The 25,281-nt window shown below is 39.2% G+C and overlaps 1 protein-coding gene across 1 annotated transcript in view; it reads right to left on the bottom strand.

The window, feature by feature from the left end:
• Nucleotides 1-25,281, bottom strand: part of ZYG11B (zyg-11 family member B, cell cycle regulator) — a 93,019-nt gene that overhangs the window by 9,306 nt on the left and 58,432 nt on the right. The window contains exons 9-13 of the mRNA XM_043574988.1: nucleotides 25,028-25,189; nucleotides 24,875-24,922; nucleotides 20,761-20,958; nucleotides 20,582-20,634; nucleotides 14,359-14,456 (exon numbers count right to left, since the gene is read on the bottom strand). Coding sequence (XP_043430923.1) covers nucleotides 14,359-14,456; nucleotides 20,582-20,634; nucleotides 20,761-20,958; nucleotides 24,875-24,922; nucleotides 25,028-25,189 — 559 coding nt within the window. The remainder of the gene's footprint in view (nucleotides 1-14,358; nucleotides 14,457-20,581; nucleotides 20,635-20,760; nucleotides 20,959-24,874; nucleotides 24,923-25,027; nucleotides 25,190-25,281) is intronic.

Raw genomic sequence — 25,281 nt, 5'->3', positions numbered from 1 at the left:
GGCTCTGCACTGACAGTAGCAAGCCCGATGTGGGGCTCAAACTCACAATCTGGGAGATCGTGACCAGAGCCGAGGTCGGGCACTCAACTCACTGATCCACCTAGGCGCCCCTTGAGTTAATTTTTATATACAGTATGAAGTAAGGAATCAGATTCTTCTTTTACATGTGCCTACTCAGTTTTCCCAGCACTGTTGAAAAAATGGCTCCTTCCCCATTAAATTGTCTTAGCACCCATGTCAAAAATCAATTTTGGGGGTTATTTCTGGACTCTCAATTCTAATGCATTGATATATATGTCTGTCCTAAGGATGTTGAACATCTTTTCATGTGCTTATTTGCCATCCATTAAACTTCTTTGGTAAAGGATCTGTTCAACTCTTTTGTCCATTTTCTCCTCACTTGTATTGTTTTCTTATTAAGTTTTGAGAGCTTTCTTTCTTTCTTTTTCTTTTTTTTTTAAAGAAGATTTTATTTTTAAGAAATCTCTACACCCAACACAGGCTCAAAGTCACAACCCCAAGATCAAGAGGTGCACACTCCCCTGGCTGAGCCAGCCAGGTGCCCCGAGAATTCTTTATAAAAGTTTTGAATACCTATGCTTTATCAGACATGTGATTTGCAAATACTTTGATCCAATATGTGTAGTGGCTTTTGATTCTTTTAACAGTATCTTTCAAAGAACAGAAGTCCTTAAGTTCGATCAAGGGCAATTTAGCTATTTTTTTTCCTTTGTAGATCATGTTTTTGTGCATATTTAAGAAATCTGCAGGGTGGCTGGCTGGTTTGGTCGGTAAAGCAAGCAACTCTTGATCTCCAGGTTGTATGTTCGAGCCCCACATTGGATTGTAGAGATTACTTAAAAAATATAATCTTAAAGAAAAAAAAAAGAAATCTGCCTAACATCAAGTCACAAAGATTTTTTGTTTTCTTCTAGAGCCTTTTTTTAAGTTTGTTTAATTATTTATTTTGAGAGAGAGACAGAGCACGTGCACATGAGAGGGGGAGGGGCAGAGGAAGAGAGAGAGAGAAAACCCCAAGCAAGCTCTGCACTGTCAGTGCAGAATATGACAAACACGGGGCTTGAACTCAGAAACCACTGAGATCATGACCTAAGCCGAAACCAAGAGTCAGACACTTAGCCCACTGAGCCACCCAGGTGCCCCTCTTCTAGAACTTCTTTTTTCTTTTTAACGTTTATTTATTTTGAGAGAGACAGAGTACGTGTGGAGAAGGGGCAGAGAGAGAGGGAGAATTCCAAGTAGGCTCCACTTAGCGCAGAGCCCAACACAGGGCTCAGACTCATGAAACGGTGAGATCATGATTTGAACCAAAATCAAGAGTTGGATGCTTAACTGACTGAGCCACCCAGGCATGTCTTCTAGTACTCTTAAATAGTTTCTTGTTTCATATGTAGGCCTATGATCAATTAAGAGTTAATTTTGGGGGGTGTTTGGCTGGGTCAGTTGGAAGATCATGAGACTCTTGACCTTGAGGTCATGAGTTCAAGCCCCACTCTGGGTGTAGAGGTCACAACCACCCAATCAATCAATCAGAGTTAATTTTTATATAGAGTCCAAGGTAGAATAAGCTCATTTTTTTTTTCCTAAAGTAGGCTCCATGCCTAAAGTGGGGCTTTTTTTTAAGTAGTTTTTTTTTTTTTTTTGTAGTAATCTCTACATCCAATGTGGGGCTCAAACTCACAACTCCAAGATCAATAGTTGCTCTTCCAACTGAGCCAGCCAAGCACCCCTCACTTTTTTTTGCATCCAGAGATCCAGCGGTTGTAGCTGGATTTGTTGTAGCACCGTTTGTTGAAAAGATTATCATTTCTTTATTGAATGCACTTTAAACTTACGTCAAAAATTAATCAACCATATATGTCTAGGCCTATTTTTGTATTCTCTATTCTGGTCCACTGAACCTTTGCCTATTTCTATGCCTGGACTTGCAACTGGTGTCTGAAGTGAAGGCAGTCTTGTGGGACTAACCCTTAACCTATGGGATCTGACACTGTCTCCAGGTAAATGTCAGAATTGAATTCAATTTGTAGTATGCACAGATGCTGTCTGCTGAGAACTGGAAAACTGCTTGGTGGAGTGTGGAAAAAACACGTGTTAGAATTGATGTCAGAAGTGGGGTTTGAGGGGTGCCTGGGTGGCCTAGTTGGTTAAGGTATCTGACTCTTTTGGCTCACGTCATGATCTTGCTGTTCATGAGTTCGAACCCTGCATTGGGTTCGGCACCATCTATGCAGAGCCTGCTTGGAATTTTCTCTCTCCCTTTCTCTGCCTCTCCTATCTCGCATGCGCTCTTTCTCTCCCTCAGAATAAAAAAAAAAAAAAAAGAAAAAGGAAAAAAGAAATGGGATTTGCTATAATGACTGTGGCTCATAAAAATATGTGGTTTGGGAAGAGAAAAGATGAAAGAGGGATGAAAAACCTCTGATTCCAGAGTAGCCAGGTATTCACCATGATATGGAGTAGAAGCTGAGCTGCAATCAGTTACTAAAGGTAAAAGCTGCCAATAGAATTTAGAGATGGATCTAAACCTTACCAGCAACTGCTTGTGGCAGTGGTTATGCAGATTAATCAAGATAAAAGGGCCAGGATTCCTTGGCATGACCCCTCACTGGGGACTCAAAGCCTTTCAGGTAAGACTGGGTAAACTGGTCAGGGAACGGAAAAGTTACCAAAATCCACTGGTGAAGCCCTAATGTGGGCTTATAATTAGATCGAGAGAAAATAAAAATGTGTGGGTTGAGGGGCACCTGCGTGGCTCAGTTAAGCGGCTGACTTTGGTTCAAGTCATAATCTCACAGTGTGTGGGTTAGAGCCCCACACTGGGCTCTGAGCCTGGAGCCTGCTTCAGATTCTGTGTCTCCCTTTCTCTCTGCCCCTCCCTGACTCACACTCTTTCGCTCTCTCACTCTCTCTCTCAAAAAAAAAAAAAAAAAAAAATAAATAAATATTAAACAAAAATTTTTTTAATGTATGGGTTGATGGAATTATGAAAGGTGGAATGTTTAAACAGGTTTTACGTAAAGAAGCTGTGTTTCCTTTACCTGAATGTCTTATGGGAATGAGCTTTATGTCTGGCTAGGGAACACTTCACCTACCTAGTAATATAAGTCAAAATCTGTGGATGAAGTCCTAATGAAGGCTACAGTCAGGAATGTAATAGAATTAAACTAAAAGTTTGTAGGACAACTGGTATGGTTGAGTAGGGTTTATGTAAAGTGATTTTATTTCTTTTACTTGACTGTATTATAAGGATGGACATTTTATTTGACTAGGAAATGTTACTCCTACCTAACATTGTAAAACAGAAAGCATGTAAATCTACTCTTCAAGCAATGTTAAGTAGACGTGCTAAATGGGTACCAGAAGGTTTCTCAAGCCTGTGTAGTGTAGAATATAGGCCGAAGTGCTGGTAGGGACAAATTCTCTGTGCCTTACTTATGTGAAGAACAGACTGGGGCATTGGACTAGAGAATTTCCAACCAAGAGGCATTTACTACCTTGCTATCTGACATTAATTGAAGCTACCTTATGACAGAAGGATTAAAAAATGATCTTAAAACCTGAAATATGCATGGTGTTCTGGGTGATGTCAGAGAAACACTCTAATGGGGATGGCAGTGCTAGGAGAGTTCCCTAGTGAAATGGAAATTGTTTATACAGGATAATGCTGCCTGGGGAATGCAAGGAGGGTATAATCATGGGCAGGAAGACTCTTTCTCCCTAGGACCCACTTGGAAACTGCACAAGGAGCTGCTACATTCTATCATCACTTGGACAGTACCTTGTAAACAGCTGTCCACTAGCCGACAAAGAGTTGCTTGGTTTGTGGACAGTAGTTCCAAGGTGAACAGACAACATCCTGTTTGAAAGGCCAGCACTCTGACTAAAAAAGGTAAAAGCAAATGAGCTCTGTGAGCTGAACTGCATGCTGTTTTCCCAGCAGTGATTAAAGAATTGAAAAGTGATAAAAGGCTCTTTTTCGGTTTTTAATGACTCGAGGGCAGTGGTCAATGGCCTGAGCATACGGATGGGCACAAGGGCAATAGGAACAGAACTGAAGGGGTGCTTGTATGAGACATGGCCCTATGGAAATCACTGTGGGAATCTGAAGAGTGCATTCTAGTAGGACATTTCTACGCCCATCAGAACTCCTTGTAGGTTCAGAAGATAACTGGAATAGACCAGCAGAAGAACTTGCCTGGGGTGGCCACATGGGTCCATGAAATAAGTGGATATGGAGATACTACAGCAATGCAGATATGGGCTGAATGTAGACATATTCCCCTTGCAATCTCTGAGGCACAAATTGCCAGCAAGAACTGTTCAGCCTGCCAGCAAAGGAGACAGACACTGTAGATGGCTATGTGGCAAATTCCCTGGGGGGAAAGGCCCTGATCATAGCTAGCAAGTCAGACTAGCATTGGTAGTCCTGGGGAGATACAGATGGGTCTTGACAGAAGTAGATACTGACTCTGGACTGGGCTTTGCTCAGACAGTGATAGATATGAATGCTTAGAATGCTATAGAGCAACCAAAACATAAGGCATTGAAACAATTTGGACAGCCGACTGTCATTTCTTCTGATCAAGGAACATACTTTACAGTGTATAATGTTGATGGAGTTCAGGACACATTGCCCTAAAACATGGCTTCTTGGCATATTGACTATCCTAAGCTAAAGTTGTTTGAGAAAACAGCAGAAGCAGGAAGATTACTCTGACTTCCCTCCCTCACCCTTCTTCCCTGAAATAGGTCATAAAACGCCCATGTGAAAGGTACCCTCCTTGTACCAGGAAGAAGAAGATATTTTATCACCAGAGACCTGGAATTGGGGGCTGAGGAATCTGTACAAACAAACTGTATTTAACTAACTCTTATTTTCCTAGCCACTTCTTCACCATTTACTACCCCTAGCCAAAACATCTTTGTCTTGTCAATTTTTCAAAAATTTGTTTATCTAAAAGGTATAAAAGCTTCCTGCTCTGGTCACTTCAGGGCTTCATTCTTGTTTGAAGATTCCCACATATAAAACTTTGAAGTTTTAATAAAATTTGTATGCTTTTTTTCTGTAAATCTGTCTTCATCAGTTTAATTTTCAGGCCCATCTGCTCCCTCGAGGTAGCCACCTGGGTCCATGAAATAAGTGGATCTGGGGTACTGCAGCAATGCAGACAGAGGCTGAATCTAGACATTCTTCCTGCAACCTCTGAGGCACAAATTGGCAGAGCTGAGTAACACTTTTTCCTCCCTTCCAATGTCCAACAATGGGCAGAGAGAGATCTTCCTCAGGGTAACAGTTTCAAAGAATTGGAATGGGCAATTCATATATTGGTTGTTTTAAAAAGGGGGTGAGGGGCGCCTGGGTGGCTCAGTCGGTTAAGCGTCTGACTTCGGCTCAGGTCATGAACTCATGGCTTGTGAGTCTGAGCCCTGTGCTGACCGTTCAGAGCCTGAAGCCTGTTTCAGATTCTGTGTCTCCCTCTCTCTCTGCCCCTCCCCTGTTCATGCTCTGTCTCTCTCTGTCTCAAAAATAAATAAACGTTAAAAAAAATTAAAAATTAAAATAAAAAATAAAAACGGGGTGGGGTAGAGGTGAGAAACAGGTCTAAAGAGCTAGATCCCATGCCTTTGTGAGAGTATGCTCATGCTCAATATGAGTGGGGCTAAAAAGAGTGTCCCCACTAGATATTCTTCCGTTTTTCTGGTGGATCCAGAGAAGAGGGAATGGGAAAGGATGCTGGTATGGCTATGTAATTCTTGCCAAGGGAGGATACTGGTAAAATGACCATACTTTTTTTTCCCCCCCTTCTTCTTCTTCCCTGTATCAATTAAACTTAAAAAAAATTGTTTTTAATGTTTATTTTTGAAAGAGAGAGAGAGAGAGGGACAGTGCAGAGTTGGGGGGGGGGGGGGCAGAGAGAAAGGGAGACACAGGATCTGAAGCAGGCTCCAGTATCTGAGCTGTCAGCACAGAGCCAGACTCAGGGCTCGAACCCATGAACCGTGAGATCATGACCCGAGCTGAAGTCTGGCACTTAACTGACTGAGCCACCCAGGAGCTCCAATTAAACTTAAAAAAAAAAAAAAAAAAAAAAAAAAAAAAAATTCCCAACCAGGGGCTTCTGGGTGGCTCAGTTGGTTAAACATCTGACTTCGGCTCAGGTCATGATCTCACGGTTCTTGAGTTGAGCCCTGCATTGGGCTCTCTGCTCTCAACACGGAGCCCGCTTCGAATCCTCTCTTCCCCTCTCTCTGCCCCTTCCCTGCTTGTGCTCTCTCTCTCTCAAAATAAACAAGCAATAAAAAAAAAAATTCCCAAGGGGTACCTGAATGGCTCAGTCACTTAAGCATCCAACTTAAGTTCAGGTGATAATCTTGAGGTTTGTTAAGTTCGAGCCCTGAATCAGACTCTGCACTGACAGTTAAAAGCCTGCTTAAGATTCTCTCTCTCTCTGCCTCCCTCTCTTCCCCTCCCCACTTGTGCGCACATGCACGCTTGCTCTCTCTCTCTCTCAAAATAAAATAAACTTAAAAAAAAATTAAAAATTCCCAGTCTGATGCAGTGGTCACAGATCAGGGCTGCAACTACACATGTTGGAAGCAGGGATGATTCCTAAGTAAGAAATTGTAACTGTATTTTAAAATGTTTTTGTGGTGCCTGAGTGGCTCAGTCAGTTGAGTGTCTGACTCTTGATTTAGGCTCAGGTCATGATCCTAGGGTTGTGGGATCAAGCTCTGAGTTGGGCTCTGTACTGAGCATGGAGCCTGCTTGGGATTCTCCCTCTCTCTCCCTCTCTGCTCCTCTCATACACTCTCCCTAAAAGAGTAAATAATAATAAAATATTTTTGTCAGAATTCCCCAGAGCCTAATGGAGAGGAGATGTTCCATCTGACAGAATTGGGATTAGAAGTGAATGCAATTATACTGCCCGGAAGTAAATACAGCCCACTAGTTCTGTACCTATGTAATCTTACCCTCTCTGAATGAGAGTTGACTCAGTGGGAGACATGTACTAATCTAGTATCACTGCCTGCAATCTAGATCAGCACAGTGGCCAAAACTAATGTCCCTTCCAGAGGTAGAAAAGTTTGGTATAAATGAAGAGAAAGAAAAATAGTAGCTAAGGGTACAGAAATGAACAAATGGGTCATGTCATGAGTGAAATCCAAGAGAACACTAACACCGCTAAAGAAGCTCAGAGCAAGAGATATCTCTTAGCTCAGTTGTACCAGCTGCCTGAGAGCAATATACGTTCATCAGTAGCCTTTATAATATCCTTTATAATAAACTGGTAAATGTCACTAAATGTTTCCCTGAGTTCTATGAGCTGCTCTAGCAAATTAATCAAACAGAAGAGGGGCTTATAGGAACCTCTAATCTTTATAACCAGTCAGAAGCACAGGTAAAAACCTAGACTTGGGACTGGCATCTGAAGTAGGGCAGTAGTCTTATGGGATTGTAGGATCTGATGCCATCTCCAGGTTAATAGTGTCAGAATTAAACTAAATTTGTAGGACATCTAGTCAGTGTTGCTGAGAATGGGAGAATTGCCTGGTGAGTTGTGGAGAAAGCACACACTGGAGCCACAAAACACTGTCTTGATTACTGTAGCTTATAGAATAGCTGGAAGTCAGGTAGTGGAAGTGCTCCAATTTTGTTCTTCATTTTTCTAAGTTATTTTAATATTCTTTGCATTTCTGTATGAATTTTAGAATCAGTCTGTCAATTTCTCTTCAAAAGCCTGCTGGGATTTTGACTGGGGCTGTATAAATCTACAACAGACTTGGGGAGAACTGTCATTTTAACATTATAAAGTCTTTCAACTCATGAATATGGTAGATCTCTCCATTTAGCTAGGCCTTGTTCAATGTCTCTCAGCAGTGCTTTGTTTTTCTGTGTACAGGTCTATACATTTTGGTCAGATACACCCATCCCTAAGTATTTCATAGTTTTTGACACAATTGTAAATGTCATTTTTCCATTTATATTGGTTGTTGTTGGTATACAGAAATGCAACTGATTATTGTGTATATCATGTATCCTGGAACCTTGCTAAACTCAATTAGAACTAGTTGCCCTTTTGCAGATTTCATGGGATTTTTCTACAGAGATAATCAGGTCATCTGTTACCTCACTCTTTCCACTCTGGATGTCTTTTGTTTCCTTCCTGATCACACTGGACAAATCCTCCATTACAATGTTCAATATGGTGAGACTGGACACCCTCTTGTTCCTGATCTTGGTAGGGCAACATTCACATTTAATTTTTCACTATTAATTTTGATGCTAGCTATAGGATTTCCTTAGACATCCTTTATCAGGACTGTGTAGTGGATTTTGTCAATTCTTTTTCTGCATCTATTTTCTGCTTTTCGTTTTTTTTTTTTTTTTAATGTTTATTTTTGAGAGCGAGAGAGTGCGCGAGCAGAAAAGGGGCAGAGAGAGAGAGAGAGAGAGAGAGAGAGAGAGAGAGAATCTGAAGCAGGCTCCGTGCTGTCAGCACAAAGCCTAACGTGGGGCTCAAGCCCATGAACTGTGAGATCATGACCTGATCTGAAGTCAGACGTTCAACTGACTGAGCCACTCAGGTGCCCCAGATTGCTTTTCTTTCCTCTTCTGGTAATAGAAAGGAACACACTGATTTTCAAATGTAAACCAACCTTGCATTCTTGGAATAACCTTCCTGGTCCTTTTTATACACTGTTGAGTTCCATTTGTTAGAAAATTAAGAATTTCCTCATCTACATTCATGAGAGATATTGTTCAGTAATTTTCTTTTCTTACAAGGTCTTTGTCTGGTACTGATTTCAGGGTAATTCTGGTTTTCTTCCCACCCCACATACCCACCGCCCCCCCAAGCTTTATTTCTCTCTAAGCTTCAGTTTAGATAGCTTCTACTGCTATGCATTTAATTTTGCTGATCTTTTCTTCTGTTATCTACTATTAAGTTCATTCAGATATATATTTTTTCATTTTTAGAAGCTTTTTTAATGTTTATTTTTTTCTTTAATTTTAATTTAAATTTAAAAAAAATAATTTACATCCAAATTAGTTAGCATATAGTGCAACAATGATTTCAGGAGTAGATTCCTTAGTGTCCCTTACCCATTTTGCCCATCTCCCCTCCCACAAGTCCTCCAGTAACCCTCAGTTTGTTCTCCATATTTATGAGTCTCTTCTGTTTTGTCCCACTCCCTGTTTTTACACTACTTTTGTTTCCCTTAATGTTTATTTACTTTTAAGAGAGAGAGAAACAGCGCGAGCAGGGGAGAGGCAGAGAGAGAGAAACACAGAATCTGAAGCAGCTCTAGGCTCTGAGCTATCTGCCAGAACCCAATGCTGGGCTCATACCCACAAGTTGTGAGATCATGACTTGAGTTGAAGTCAGATGCTTAACTGACTGAGCCACCCAGGCACCCCATCCAGATATTTTTCATGTCAAATATTTAAAGTTTTAGCTATAGTATTTCTATTTTATTACTTTTTATATTTTTTCTTCTATTAATATTCATGTTTTCTTTAAAATCTTGGATCATATCTATAAAAATTTTTTTGAAGTTACTTTTCTGGTATTTGCATTATCACCATCACTTCTGGGTCTATTTCAAGTGTCTGATTTTTCTTCTGGTTATGGGTCACATTTTCCTGCTTCTTCCCTCATCTAGCAATTTTTATCAGATACTAAACATGTTGTTGAGTTAGGCTAGATTCTGTTCTTTTTTTAAAAGAGTGCTTAGTTTTTCTCCGGCAGAAAGTTAATTTATTTTCAGAGCAACTTAACCATTTCAAACTTATTTTTAAGCTGTGTTAGTGCCACCCTAGAGAAGCCTTTATTTTAGGGCTAGTTTAATCTCTTCTAGCATCTATACTGAATGCCCTGGGTGTTAAGTTCTTTCCAGTGTTAGGAAGTCTAGTATTTCCAAACCCTGTGTGAGCTCCAAGTGTTGTTCAGTTAGCCACTCTTTGGTATTTGTTCTTTCTCAGACCTCAAGGAGTCTCATCCTAGACATTCACAGCTCACTAATCAGACAAAAACTCAAGAAACCTTTAAGATTTCTGGAGTCTCTTCTAGATGTAGCTTTCACCTCTGCATTACTCTGCCTTATACATTCCATACATTTTGTCCGATACCTCAATCTCACCAAACTTATCTCCTCAGGTCAATGAAATTGCTGTGCTGTACTTGGTTCTCTTTCAGGGATGGGAATCTTTGCTGCCTTTTGCCTACTGTCTAGAAAGACTTGTTCCAAATCTTTCCCACCCTGTGTTTTCTAGTATTAATGGTTAGAGGGCGAGTCTGGTACAAGTTACTCTGTCATGGCCCCCAGAGTATAAATTTCTGCTTATATAATTTTCTATCATGTCTTCTTTACTAATAACATACAAATATACCACTGTCTTGGTATTTCAACATTACTTCACATTTATCTATTGCTGGACCTCTAGGTTACTTAAACTTAATTGCTATTATAAATAACGGTCTGATGAATATCTCTCAAACAAGTGCTTGGATATAATTTTAAAATTAACAGGTAGACTACTTAAATGTTGATCAATAGGGAAGTGGCTATATAAATTACTGCTAAGTTCATTTATTAAGTATAGAGGAATGTATTAAGGGTTATGTCCCCCAAAAACACAGGTTAAAGTCCTAATCTCCAGTACTTCAGAATGTGACTTTATTTGGAAATCGAGTTGTTGCTAATATAATTAATTAAGATGAAGTCGTTAGAGTGGACCTTAATCCATTATGACTGGTGTTCTTTTATGAAAAGGGGAGATTTGGACACAGAAACATATGCACAGAAAACAATGTGAAGACATGTGGACAAGATGGTCCTCGGACAGGAGTGATGCGTGTAAAGCCAAGGAATGCTAAGGATTGGTAGCACACACCAGAAGCTAGAAGAAGCAAGGAAGAATTCTTCCCTAGAGCTGTCCCAGAAAGTATGGCCCTAAAGACACCTTGATTTTAGACTTCAAGCCTCCAGAACGGAAAGACAAACATTCTGTTGTTTTAAGTCACCCACATGTGGTACTTTGTTATGGTAGTACTAGGAAACTAATACACCATACAATAAAGATTATGTGATTACTAAAAATCATGTTGTCAAAAACTTTCTAAAATACAGGAAAATACTCATTATAATGTGTGATATAGGTACTATTATTATTCCCATTTAACAAATGTGAAACTGCGGCCCCAGGCTTACTGAATTCTTCAAGATGTCATACATAAGTGCTGGAACATGATTTGAATCCAGGTAGATTCCTGTGTGCTTTTGCTACTATGCTATACTATCTCTTAATTATTAAAAGCTATAAGCAGCATTAGAACTTTTAATGCAAACTGAGAAGTCAATTCCATTTAAATATAAACAAAATAAGCCAGGGAAGCAGGAATATAGAAACCTAAACTACTTGAATTGGAGATAAATATTCTAACATTCCTCAATTACAGTGCATTTTGTTTATTTTCATTTTTTTTTAAATAATCTCTACATTCAACAGGGGGCTCGAACTCACAACCCCAAGATCAAGAGTCACATGGTCTACTGACTGAGCCAGACGGGCACCCCTACAGTGCATTTTGGAATAAATTTTTCAGGAGGATCATCCACAGAATAAACTTAAAAGAACATCAACACTTAAAAGTAATAACAAAAATAAATACTTATGTGATAGGCTGTTAAGAAACTAGGGAGTTCTCAGAACCTGTAAGGACAATAAAAGGAGGAAATTTTTGGATCAGAGGCAGTTTAATATAGCTATTGAGGCAGTCTCAATTTTTTTAAGCTTATTTATTTTGAGAGAGAGAGAGGGGGAGACAGTGTGAGCGGGGCAAAGAGAGAGGGAGAGAGAGAAAATCCCAAGCAGGCTCCTCATCATCAGCACAGAGCTTGATGTAGGGCTCAAACTCACAAATCATGAGATCATGACCTGAGTGAAAACCAGGAGTTAGAAGCTTAACTGACTGAGCCACCCAGGCACCCCAGAGGAAGTGTCTATGAATGAACTGGGGAATATAGTAGGAGGGGTCAGAAAAGCTCCCAGGTAGGGGCGCCTGGGTGGCTCAGTCGGTTAAGCGGCCGACTTTGGCTCAGGTCATGATCTCGTGGTCAGTGAGTTCAAGCCCCGGGTCAGGCTCTGTGCTGACAGCTCAGAGCCCGGAGCCTGTTTGAGATTCTGTGTCTCCCTCTCTCTGACCCTCCCCCATTCATGCTCTGTCTCTCTCTGTCTCAAAAATAAATAAAACGTTAAAAAAAAATTTAACAACAACAAAAAAGCTCCGAGGTAGAAGTTTAGCTGGGTACAAGGCAGTTTTCTCTATCATATCCTATTCTCTAAACCCCTGTCCTCTGTGTATCTCACATAAAAGAGCTTTCACTGAATTGCCTTTTTGTGTTATGCACTGAGTTTTCATCAAAGAATAAGAAGGTATCTTGTAAGATGTTACTGCTATTTACTACATCACTATTGTTAAAAACAACTCTCACACTTCCTATATGAGTCCATTTATAATATCATCCCTATTGAGGTTCCGTAAAAAAAAATTTAATTTGTAGTTAATTGCCCAGAAAAACTTTAATTCCCTGTAAGGATATGGAATGGTATTTCCTCCTTATATGTAAAGAGAACTATGTAGCTGATTATTTGCAGCCCAGCCACAGAAAGAACATGAATCACCATGTATGGTCTATATATTTATATTCTACTATTTTCCCTATAACCTTTAATTTCTTTTCCAATTATTTTTCCTTGGTCCTGATCTCTAATTTTAAATACTAAAAAAAAAAAATGTTTTTAATGTGTATTTATTTTTGAGAGAGAGAGAGAGAGAGAGAGAGACAGAGCACGAGTGGGGGAGGAACAGAAAGAGAGGGCGACACAGATCTGAAGCAGGCTCCAGGCTCTTAGCTGTCAGCACAGAGCCTGACGTGGGGCTCAAATCCACAAACCCCAAGATCATGACCCGAGCCAAAGTCAGACACAATCGACTGAGTCACCCAGGCACCCCTAATTTCAAATATTTTAATTTATACTGTATTAAAATGTTTCTACTATTAAAGTGTTTTTTCTGCAGTGTTTCAAATCATTTAATGGAATGAATTTTATTAATAAATAACCAACAAAGAGTTGTATCATAACCCTCAAAAAAGAATAATATGGAATCTAATCCAAATTCTTGTTTCTCCAGAGACCATGAGTGCAGACAGCAATGTCTTAAACAATGAAGTTTTGTGTGGATGAGGACTGGGCACTGAAATGTACCATAATCACTGGATCACCTTAAAACTTTTTCTCTTTTTTTTTAATTTTTTTTTTCTTTCAACGTTTATTTATTTTGGGGACAGAGAGAGACAGAGCATGAATGGGAGAGGGGCAGAGAGAGAGGGAGACACAGAATCGGAAACAGGCTCCAGGCTCTGAGCCATCAGCCCAGAGCCCGACGCGGGGCTCGAACTCACGGACCCCGAGATCGTGACCTGGCTGAAGTCGGCCGCTTAACCTGACCTGGCTGAAGTCGGACGCTTAACCGACTGCGCCACCCAGGCGCCCCTCACCTTAAAACTTTTGATTAGCAGATGGACTCACTATAGGCTCCTTTTTTTTTTTTTTTTTTTTTTTTTTTTTAAAGGCCCAGCACGGGAGCTTGAACTCACAACCTGAGATCATGACTTGAGCTGTGGTCAAGTGTCAGACGTTTAGCCAACTGAGCCGCCCAGGCACCCCATGTAGGAACCTAATTTTTATACTCCATGACGTCAGAACAGTGTCTCATTCATCACTGTCATTCAGTATCTAGTATTACTGAGATAATTCTGAAAGAATAAATTTAGTTTATAACCTAAGATTCTCTCTTAAGTAATCTCTGCACCCAGTGTGGGTGGGGCTTGAACTCATGATCCTGAGATCAAAAGTTGCATGCTCTACCAACTGAGCCAGCCAGGCACCCCTAAAGGTTCTTATATTGTGTCTTTTAAAATCTGTGTCCTTAAAAAAAAAAAAAAATCACTTCAATATACCATTTAAAGGGCGCCTGGGTGGCTTAGTCGGTTAGGCGTCCAACTTCGGCTCAGGTCATGATCTCGCGATTTGTGAGCTCGAGCCCCACGTTGGACTCTGTGCTGACAGCTCGGAGCCTGCAGCCTGCTTCGGATTCTGTATCTCCCTCTCTCTCTGCCCCTCCCCTACTTGTGCTCTGTCTCTGTCTCTCAAAAATAAACAAAGGTAAAAAAAATTTTTTTTTTAAATATACCATTTAGAAATGGCTTTCTTGTGTAAGGAGAATATCACTTGAAAAAGAAAAACATAGTTCTCTTTTTGGTACATACGATTCTTGCTGCAGACATGTTGCATGGCCCAAACTGCCCATAGCTGGACTCCTGGTGTTGTGAAACAGCCAAGTAAAGGGAAAAATGGATTAAAGGACCTGAAGTTTCAAAAGAAAAAAAATAAAGTTACATCCTATACTTAGTGTCATTTCTAAAGCAATAATTCCTGAGCTTTTCATACTAGAAATTTCATCCAACTTTTTTTAAACTAATATAAATGAATTATAGTACATTTTTTCCTTGTCTTGAGACACGTTCATATAAAGTTTTGGTACAAAAGTTGGAAGGTGATCAGAACAAGGTACTGGCAGAAATATTTTTTTGGAAATACTCTTTTGGTATTGAAGATAAACATTTAAGAACAACAGACCTTGTTTTGGAAACTGAGAAAAGGAGGAGTTAATTGGCAACTATCTGGTAGAACACCACGAAAGTGAATACCAGCTTTTCAATTTCTACCAGTCCTCTGCCTTCTGCTCCAAAATAGATAGAACATAAGTTGGGGGAATCAAAAATGTTGGCACTATCAGCATTTGTGAAGTAGAGAACAAAAATAAGGTGCAATAATGTTATTTATATGGCAATATGGAGTCCTTCAGGAAATTAGTAACTTAGCTCTGAAGTCACCTGTCATAAACAGTGAGGCATCCAATATGCACTTTAAGAAATTATCACAAACTGTTTCCCCAAACTAACCTGGTGCTACTTCTAGTTCTTTCAGTGTATCATCTTGTCCTGGACCTCTTTGCATTAAGACATTATCTCTTCTTCCTAAAATCTTCTGCCCCTACTTAGTTATCTCTCAAAATTCAGCTCATAATTTACTTCCTCTGGAAGCTTTTTACCATTTTCCATTGCATTTAAGTACTGTCATCTTTAATTTCATAGCATCCTATGTATATAACTAGCTTAATAGTGAATTATGTCTGATTCACATTTGGTGTCTCTCACTAGGCTGTAAGGTTCTTGTCTGTAGGCAACATGTCTTTTTTTTTTTTTTCCAGATTAGTTTATTGGATTCATCTTTTTTTTTAAATATATGAAATTTATTGTCAAATTGGTTTCCATACAACACCCAGTGCTCATCCCAAAAGATGCCCTCTTCAATACCCATCTCCCACCCCCTATCAGCCCTCAGTTTGTTCTCAGTTTTTAAGAGTCTCTTATGCTTTGGCTCTCTCCCACTCTAACCTCTCTCTCTCTTTTTTCTCCTTCCCCTCCCCTATGGGTTCCTGTTAAGTTTCTCAGGATCCACATAAGAGTGAAAACATATGGTATCTGTCTTTCTCTGTATGGCTTATTTCACTCAGAATAACACTCTCCAGTTCCATCCACGTTGCTACAAAGGGCCATATTTCATTCTTTCTCATTGCCACGTAGTACTCCATTGTGTATATAAACCACAATTTCTTTATCCATTCATCACTTGATGGACATTTAGGTTCTTTCCATAATTTGGCTATTGTTGAGAGTGCTGCTATAAACATTGGGGTACAAGTGCCCCTATGCATCATTACTCCTGTATCCCTTGGGTAAATTCCTAGCAGTGCTACTGCTAGGTCATAGGGTAGGTCTGTTTTTAATATTTTGAGGAACCTCCACACTGTTTTCCAGAGCAACTGCACCAGTTTGCATTCCTACCAACAGTGCAAGAGGGTTCCTGTTTCTCCACATCCTCTCCAGCATCTGTAGTCTCCTGATTTGTTCATTTTGGCCACTCTGACTGGCGTGAGGTGATATCTGAGTGTGGTTTTGATTATTTCCCTGATGAGGAGCGACGTTGAGCATCTTTTCATGTGCCTGTTGGCCATCGGATGTCTTCTTTAGAGAAATGTCTATTCATGTTTTCTGCCCATTTCTTCACTGAATTATTTGTTTTTTGGATGTGGAGTTTGGTGAGCTCTTTATACATTTCGGATACTAGCCCTTTGTCCGATATGCCATTTGCAAATATCTTTTCCCATTCCGTTGGTTGCCTTTTAGTTTTGTTGATTGTTTCCTTTGCTGTGCAGAAGCTTTTTATCTTCATGAGATCCCAAAAGTTCATTTTTGCTTTTAATACCCTTGCCTTTGGGGATGTGTCAAGTAAGAAATTGCTACGGCTGAGGTCAGAGAGGTCTTTTCCTGTTTTCTCCTCTAGGGTTTTGATGGATTCCTGTCTCACATTCAGGTCCTTTATCCATTTTGAGTTTATTTTTGTGAATGGTGTGAGAAAGTGGTCTAGTTTCAACCTTCTGCATGTTGCTGTCCAGTTCTTCCAGCACCATTTGTTAAAGAGACTATCTTTTTTCCATTGGATATTCTTCCCTGCTTTGTCAAAGATTAGAAGGCCATACTTTTGTGGGTCTAGTTCTGGGGTTTCTATTCTATTCCATTGGTCTATGTGTCTGTTTTATGCCAATACCATGCTGTCTTGATGATTACAGCTTTGTAGTAGAGGCTAAAGTCTGGGATTGTGATGCCTCCTGCTTTGGTCTTCTTCTTCAAAATTACTTTGGCTATTCGGGGCCTTTTATGGTTCCATAGGAGTTTTAGGATTGCTTGTTCTAGCTTCGAGAAGAATGCTGGTGCAATTTTGATTGGGATTGCATTGAGTGTGTAGATAGTTTGGGTAGTATTGACATTTTGACAATATTTATTTTTCCAGCCCATGAGCACGGAATGTTTTTCCATTTCTTTATATCTTCTTCAATTTCCTTCATAAGCTTTCTATAGTTTTCAGCATACAGATTTTTTACATCTTTGGTTAGGTTTATTCCTAGGTATTTTATGCTTCTTGGTGCAATTGTGAATGGGATCAGTTTCTTTATTTGTCTTTCTGTTGTTTCATTATTAGTGTATAAGAATGCAACTGATTTCTGTACATTGATTTTATATCCTGCAACTGCTGAATTCATGTATCAGTTCTAGCAGACTTTTGGTGGAGTCTATCGGATTTTCCATGTATAATAGCATGTCATCTGCAAAAAGTGAATGCTTAACTTCATCTCTGCCAATTTTGATGCCTTTGATTTCCTTTTGTTGTCTGATTGCTGATGCTAGCACTTCCAATACTATGTTAAACAACAGCGGTGAGAGTGGACATCCCTGTCATGTTCCTGATCTCAGGGAAAAAGTTCTCAGTTTTTCCCCATTGAGGATGATGTTAGCTGTGGGCTTTTCATAAATGGCTTTTATGGTGTTTAAGTATGTTCTTTCTATCCCGACTTTCTCGAGGGTTTTTATTAAGAAAGGATGCTGAATTTTGTCAAATGCTTTTTCTGCATCGATTGACAGGATCATATGGTTCTCATCTTTTCTTTTATTAATGTGATGTACCACGTTGGTTGATTTGCGAATGTTGAACCAGCCCTGCATTCCAGGAATGAATCCCACTTGATCATGGTGAATAATTCTTTTTATATGCTGTTGAATTCGATTTGCTAGTATCTTATTGAGAATTTTTGCATCCATACTCATCAGGGATATTGGCTTGTAGTTCTTTTTTTTTTACTGGGTCTCTGTCTGGTTTAGGAATCAAAGTAATACTGGCTTCATAGAATGAGTCTGGAAGTTTTCCTTCCCTTTCTATTTTTTGGAATAGCTTGAGAAGGATAGGTATTATCTCTGCCTTGAACGTCTGGTAGAACTCCCCTGGGAAGCCATCTGGTCCTGGACTCTTATTTGTTGGGAAGTTTTTGATAACTGATTCAATTTCTTCACTGGTTATGGGTCTGTTCAAGCTTTCTATTTCCTCCTGATTGAGTTTTGGAAGTGTGTGGGTATTTAGGAATTTGTCCATTTCTTCCAGGTTGTCCAGTTTGTTGGCATATAGTTTTTCACAGTATTCCCTGATAATTGCTTGTATTTCTGAGGGATTGGTGTAATAATTCCATTTTCATTCATGATTTTATCTATTTGGGTCATCTCCCTTTTCTTTTTGAGAAGCCTGGCTAGAGGTTTATCAATTTTGTTTATTTTTTCAAAAAACCAACTCTTGGTTTCGTTGATCTGCTCTACAGTTTTTTTAGATCCTATATTGTTTATTTCTGCTCTGATCGTTATTATTTCTCTTCTTCTGCTGGGTTTGGGGTGTCTTTGCTGCTCTGCTTCTATTTCCTTTAGGTGTGCTGTTAGATTTTGTATTTGGGATTTTTCCTGTTTCTTGAGATAGGCCTGGATTGCAATGTATTTTCCTCTCAGGACTGCCTTTGCTGCATCCCAAAGTGTTTGGATTGTTGTATTTTCATTTTTGTTTGTTTCCATATATTTTTAAATTTCTTCTCTAATTGCCTGGTTGACCCATTCATTCTTTGGTAGGGTGTTCTTTAACCTCCATGCTTTTGGAGGTTTTCCAGACTTTTTCTTGTGGTTGATTTCAAGCTTCACAGCATTGTGATCTGAAAGTGTGCATGGTATGATCTCAGTTCTTTTATACTTATGAAGGGCTGTTGTGTGACCCAGGATGTGATATTGGAGAATGTTCCATGTGCACTAGAGAAGAAAGTATATTCTGTTGCTTTGGGATGCAGAGTTCTAAATATATGTCAAGTCCATCTGATCCAATGTATCATTCAGGGCCCTTGTTTCTTTATTGACCATGTGTCTAGATGATCTATCCATTGCTGTAAGTGGGGTGTTAAAGTCCCCTGCAATTACCACATTCTTATCAATAAGGTTGCTTATTTTTGTAATTGTTTTATATATTTGGGGGCTCCCATATTCGGCGCATAGACATTTATAATTGTTAGCTCTTCCTGATGGATAGACCCTGTAATTATTAAAAAAATTTTTTTTTCAACGTTTATTTATTTTTGGGACAGAGAGACAGAGCATGAACGGGGGAGGGGCAGAGAGAGAGGGAGACACAGAGTTGGAAACAGGCTCCAGGCTCTGAGCCATCAGCCCAGAGCCCGACGCGGGGCTCAAACTCACAGACCGCGAGATCGTGACCTGGCTGAAGTCGGACACTTAACCGACTGCGCCACCCAGGTGCCCCTAGACCCTGTAATTATTATATAATGCCCTTCTTCATCTCTTGTTACAGCCTTTAATTTAAAGTCTAGTTTGTCTGATATAAGTATGGCTACTCCAGCTCTCTTTTGACTTCCAGTAGCATGATAAATAGTTCATCATCCCCTCACTTTCAATCTGAAGGTGTCCTCAGGTCTAAAATGAGTTTCTTGTAGACAGCAAATAGATGGGTCTTATTTTTTTATCCATTCTGATACCCTATGTCTTTTGGTTGGTGCATTTAGTCCATTTACATTCAGTGTTATTATAGAAAGATATGAGTTTAGAGTCATTGTGATGTCTGTAGGTTTCATGCTTGTAGCGTTGTCTCTGGTACTTTGTCTCACAGGATCCCCCTTAGGATCTCTTCTAGGGCTGGTTTGGTGGTGATGAATTCCTTCAGCTTTTGTTTGTTTGGGAAGACCTTTATCTCTCCTTCTATTCTAAATGACAGATTTGCTGGATAAAGGATTCTCGGCTGCATATATTTTCTGTTCATCACATTGAAGATTTCCTGCCATTCCTTTCTGGCCTGCCAAGTTTCAGTAGAGAAATCCGTCACGAGTCTTATCTGTTTCCCTTTATATGTTAGAGCACGTTTATCCCTAGCTGCTTTCAGAATTTTCTCTTTATCCTTGTATTTTGCCAGTTTCACTATGATATGTCGTGCAGAAGATCGATTCAAATTACATCTGAAGGGAGTTCTCTGTGTCTCTTGGATTTCAATGCCTTTTTCCTTCCCCAGATCAGGGCAGTTCTCAGCTATTATTTCTTCAAGTACACCTTCAGCACCTTTCCCTCCCTCTTCCTCCTCTGGAATACCAATTACGCGTAGATTATTTCTTTTAGTGCATCACTTAGTTCTCTAATTTTCCCCTCATACTCCTGGATTTTTTATCTCTCTTTTTCTCAGCTTCCTCTTTTTCCATAATTTTATCTTCTAGTTCACCTATTCTCTCCTCTGCCTCTTCAATGTAGGCAACATGTCTTACTCATCTTTGAATTTTAAGAGCATAGAACAGGTCCTTGGCACTTTCTTCAATAAATGTGAAATGAAAGAAGAAATGATGAATGACAGGTAACAGAAAAAAGTGAAAATATTTCAATCCTTTTAAAACCAGTAAGAAGATAGATGCCTGAGGGAAAATACATTATACCCCTGGTAGGAATAATCTCCAAGCAAGCGAAATGACTAGGTTAAGGGCTTAATATTAATTATCTTGCTAATTACCTGTATGCTACCATCTCACACTCTGGAGTTGGCCATTTCAAAATAGCTGAATGCTGCAAGACACACAAGAAAGAATACAATATTTATTCAGCACTGCATTATTGCATTATGAAACTCTGATAGCTTAACTACGATGAATGTTTGTTTGTATGCTTCTAGAAAACACCAAATGACCTTACCAGATCATCCAGAAGAGAATTCCTCTGGCTACGGCTCAATGTCCAAGCTTGTTCACCTCTAGATATTAAATGGGCAATAATTCCAGCTGCAAAGTAACTGACTTCCACTTCAACACTATGCAGGAGGCTACTGATGTGGTCTATAAAATCCTTCCACATTAATTCAGAATGCAATTCTTGCACTTCAGCTATATTATTCTGGAAAAAAAGAAGATATAAAAATTGAAGTAATATGCATAATGGCTAAATGACCATCTGTATTCTAAGAAGGAACAGAGATTGTAACAATTTAAACACGTATCTGCAGGGGCGCCTGGGTTGCTCAGTTGGTTAAGTGTCTGACTTTGGCTCAGGTCATGATCTCACAGTTTATGAGTATGAGCCCCTCATCTGTCAGTGCAGAGCCCGCTTCAGATAATCTGTCTTCTTCTCTCTCCCCTCCCTGACTTGTGCCCACGCGCGTTCTCTGTCTCTCTGTCTCAAAAATAAATAAACATTAGGGGCGCCTGGGTGACGCAGTCGGTTAGGCGTCCGACTTCAGCCAGGTCACGATCTCGCGGTCCGTGAGTTCGAGCCCCGCGTCGGGCTCTGGGCTGATGGCTCGGAGCCTGGAGCCTGTTTCTGATTCTGTGTCTCCCTCTCTCTCTGCCCCTCCCCCGTTCATGCTCTGTCTCTCTCTGTCCCAAAAATAAATAAACGTTGAAAAAAAAAATTTAAAAAAATAAATAAATAAATAAATAAACATTAAAAAAAAAACATGTATCTGCATATACATAAAAGGTGAAGACTTTTGTTATGTTAGCACAGTGTGTTTATGGGTGATTTATTTTCTCTCCTCCCAAAACAATAAAATAATACAGAAACAGTAGTGAGTTCCTTTTTCAGGCAAAATGATGAGGTGGATAACCTAAAAAATCCCCTGCTATAAAATATTTAGAAGTGATAGTGGGAAAACAGCTAACAACCTTTATTTATTTGTTTGTTTATTTATTTATTTTCAAAATGTTTATTTATTTGAGAGAGCATGTGGGCACAAGGGGGTTGGTGGGCAGAGAGAGAGGGAAAGAGAGAATCTAAAGCAGGCTCCGTGCTGCCAGCACAGAGGTTGGATGTGGGGCTCGATCCCATGAACTAAGGCTTGATCATGAGCTGAACCAAAATCAAGCGTCAGACACTTAACTGACTGAGCCACCTAGGTGATCCAACAACCTTTAAATATGTAACCTGCTGGGATAAAAAGCAAATAGGGAACCAAACCAGAGCAGTAACAGGCCATCACTGACTTGTAGAGTCAAGAGCACTGGGTTTTAATAGCCATGCAAAGGCAGAAAGTAAGGCTAAAAACTGGAACTAAGACTTCACATATAAGACAAGGACTTTCAAAGTATCACACCTCAGAAAAAGAGTAGACTGACATAGGTGAATGAAAAAGAGGCCTATTGTAATCTGGGATCTGGCCTAAAAGGAAAAGTCTTCTCTTGCCATTTTCAATAAGGGGCTGTCCTCATGCAAGATTGTAGCTCAAATTTATACCATCTGTGTGGTCTGGAGAAACTCCAAGCTGAGAAGCAACAGTAACAGAGGTTGAAGAAAAACCAGGAAAGTTTGGTTATCAAGAAAGCAGAGAGGGGTGAGTGTATCAAAAGGACAAAGGGATTAGCAGTTCTGAATAATGTGGAGAGCATAAATAAAATGAAGGCAAAAAAGCATCCCTTTGAGCAATATAGTGATCGTTTTTTAAGATTTTTTATTTTTAAGTAATCTCTGCAGCTAACATGGGGCTTGAACCCAACGTGGTAGTTCACGTGCTCTACCAACTAAGCCAGCCAGCCACCCCTCATTATAGTAATTTGTGTCTTAAAAATTTCACAGCCTTAGACCTCCACTGAACGCCAAAGTTTGACTGCTGGCCTATATAAGGTAGACGTTTTATCTGGGCTTGGGGTGTGATGGCTTCCTTGCACAGTACATAAGGAAGACCTCTGTTCGCATGGGAAACAACTGAGGGGTTTCCAATTTAGACTATGGGTCTAAAGGATCTAAGATCCAACTTAACATACTGCTCTAAAGATTAATCCTCATTCTTAAAACTTAATTTGATCTACTATGAAACAATAATTTTCTTCCTAACATGTTGATTCCATTTCTTAGGAACCAAAACACTGAACTTTGGATTATTAAGAGACTACTTGTTCCTTAGCTTAAGTCATTTTATAATAAACGAAAGTGAAAGGCATCATGTCCAAATGTATTCTCTGTAATGACTAACAAGTTTTCTTCTTCAACTATGAAAAAGAGGGTAGAAGAGACAAGTTTAACTATACACTACATGAATGTGTATAATCTATTTTTCCACCAGCATCAATGATTAATCATTGCTCCTCTCTAATCTCACATATTCAAATATGAAAAGGCATTTCCATTTATTTTTCTTCTTTCTTAACATTTTATATACTGAGAGAGAGAGTGCATGGACCCATGTGTGCATGTGCGGGGGGTAGGGCAAAGAGAGAAAGAGAGAGAGAATCCAAAGCAGGCTCCATACTACACACGGAACATTTACAAAGATCATATTCTGGGTCATACACAAGTCTCAATAAATTCCAAAGGACTCACATCAAAGTATGTTCTCTGATCACAAAAAATTTAGATGCAATATTTCAAAATAGGTTATTGAAAAAAAAATTCAAACACAAAGTAATGGAGAAAGATCTGGAAGAAAGCACACCAGGTTGTATTAGTATTAATTACCTCATGGAAATGAAAATGATTGAAGTCTGGGGACAGAGTCTTAAGCTTTTCAAATACACTTTTGCACTGTTTCACTAGTTATAATAAGCATGTATTCTTTTTGAAATTAAAAAAAGCATTTTTAAATCCCTATGGAAGCTCTCTTAAAGCCTTATGGAATACTTAAAATAAATTCCACCTTTCCTCTTGTGGTGATGTGAACCAACTTCTGTATCTAATAATCCCTATGAACCCTGAATAAAATAATCAAATACCTTAATTTATTTAATACTTCCCTATCTCTGGGAATTTAGGTCTTTTTACATTTTCTACTTTATATTAACCTGAAGCTACAGTGAACAGATAGGTCTTCTTTAAATGCCAGCCCTTAGCTTTCCCCAAAATCCATTCTCATTGCTCAGTATCTCATACTCTTGCATCTATAAAACAAACACTGATGTATATATATTTTACTCACTAATCTATGCCTCCCATGATCTAATTCCTCAAAAGCACAGATCTGCTCTAGAAAGAGCTTTTACCATACAGGCATGTTTCTAATGTTGCAGTGATTAAAGTTAACAAAACATTTGATCCTTCACCTTTATCTCAAATCCTAGAGGGCTCACTATGTTTTTTTAATTTTTTGTGTGTGTGATTTAAGCTTTTTTTTTTTTTAGTTTGTTTATTTTTGAGAGAGAGAGAGAGCATGAGTGAACAAGGGGCAGAGAGAGAGGTAAAAAGAGAATCCCATGAGGGGCAGAGAGAGGGAGAGAGAGAATCCCATGCAGGCTCCACACTGTCAGCTTGCAGCCTGAAGCAGGACCCAAGTTCACCTGCTGCAGGGCCTGAGCTCACTGGAAACAGGGCTTGAGCTCACCCGAAGCTGGCTCGAACTCACCCTATGCCGGGCTGGAACTCACAAACTGTGAGATCATGACCTGAGCTGAAATCAAGAGTTGGGACACTTAACTGACTGAGCCACCCATGTGCCCTTGGAATATCTAATTTGTTAAGCAGTCTTTTAAGTAGTAATTATTAATTACCAAACATAGCATGTGAGAACACTTACAATTTAGTGAGATTTTGTAATGAGATTTTCCCCCTGATTATAAAAGTAAAATTGGGCCACTATAAAGCTTTATATTATTCCAAAAAATATAGAGAAAGTTATGTAATTTATATTTTTCCTTTTAATGTGGTGAAAAATCCTAATATGTATACATTGTTTTATGGCCTGCTTTTTTTTCCACTTTATTATATTGTATGTATTTTCTGATGTCATTAAGTGTTTACAAATAGAGAAACAACTTTCAGTGTATTATCTCAGAAGAAAAATAATTAATTACAGCTTGGAATTTAGCAGGAAATATTTATATCTTACCAAAAGTCCTAGAACTTTCTGTTGAATAGATGACTCAGTTGGGAAAGACTGTAAAAAGAAAGAAAAACCTATAACTACATAAAGAATCAAATATAATAAATGAATATTTTAATCAATCAATGGGAAAACTATAGGCTAAATTCCCATTCTAACCTCTAGAACCCGCATGAAGAGTTCTAACCCTTGGTTTTCAATAAAATGTCTGCAAGTGGTTGGAGATTCATCTGTGAGGTTCCAAAGTGCACTCAAAGTAAACTTCAAAGTAGTGTCCACTGAATTTTGATTGGTTTTCTGCTTCACTATTTGAAGAAGTTGCTGAAAGAAGGAAAATACAATGAATTTCTTATCACTAAGCTGTTACTACAATTGGTGGTAATAATCACAAGTCATGAGGATTGGTCTTGTGG

Source organism: Prionailurus bengalensis, chromosome C1 (assembly GCF_016509475.1).
Source record: "Prionailurus bengalensis isolate Pbe53 chromosome C1, Fcat_Pben_1.1_paternal_pri, whole genome shotgun sequence".
In the NCBI taxonomy this organism is placed as follows: Eukaryota; Metazoa; Chordata; class Mammalia; order Carnivora; family Felidae; genus Prionailurus; species Prionailurus bengalensis.
The sequence above is the reverse complement of the archived record's forward strand: the minus strand, read 5'-3'. Positions and strand labels throughout refer to the sequence as shown.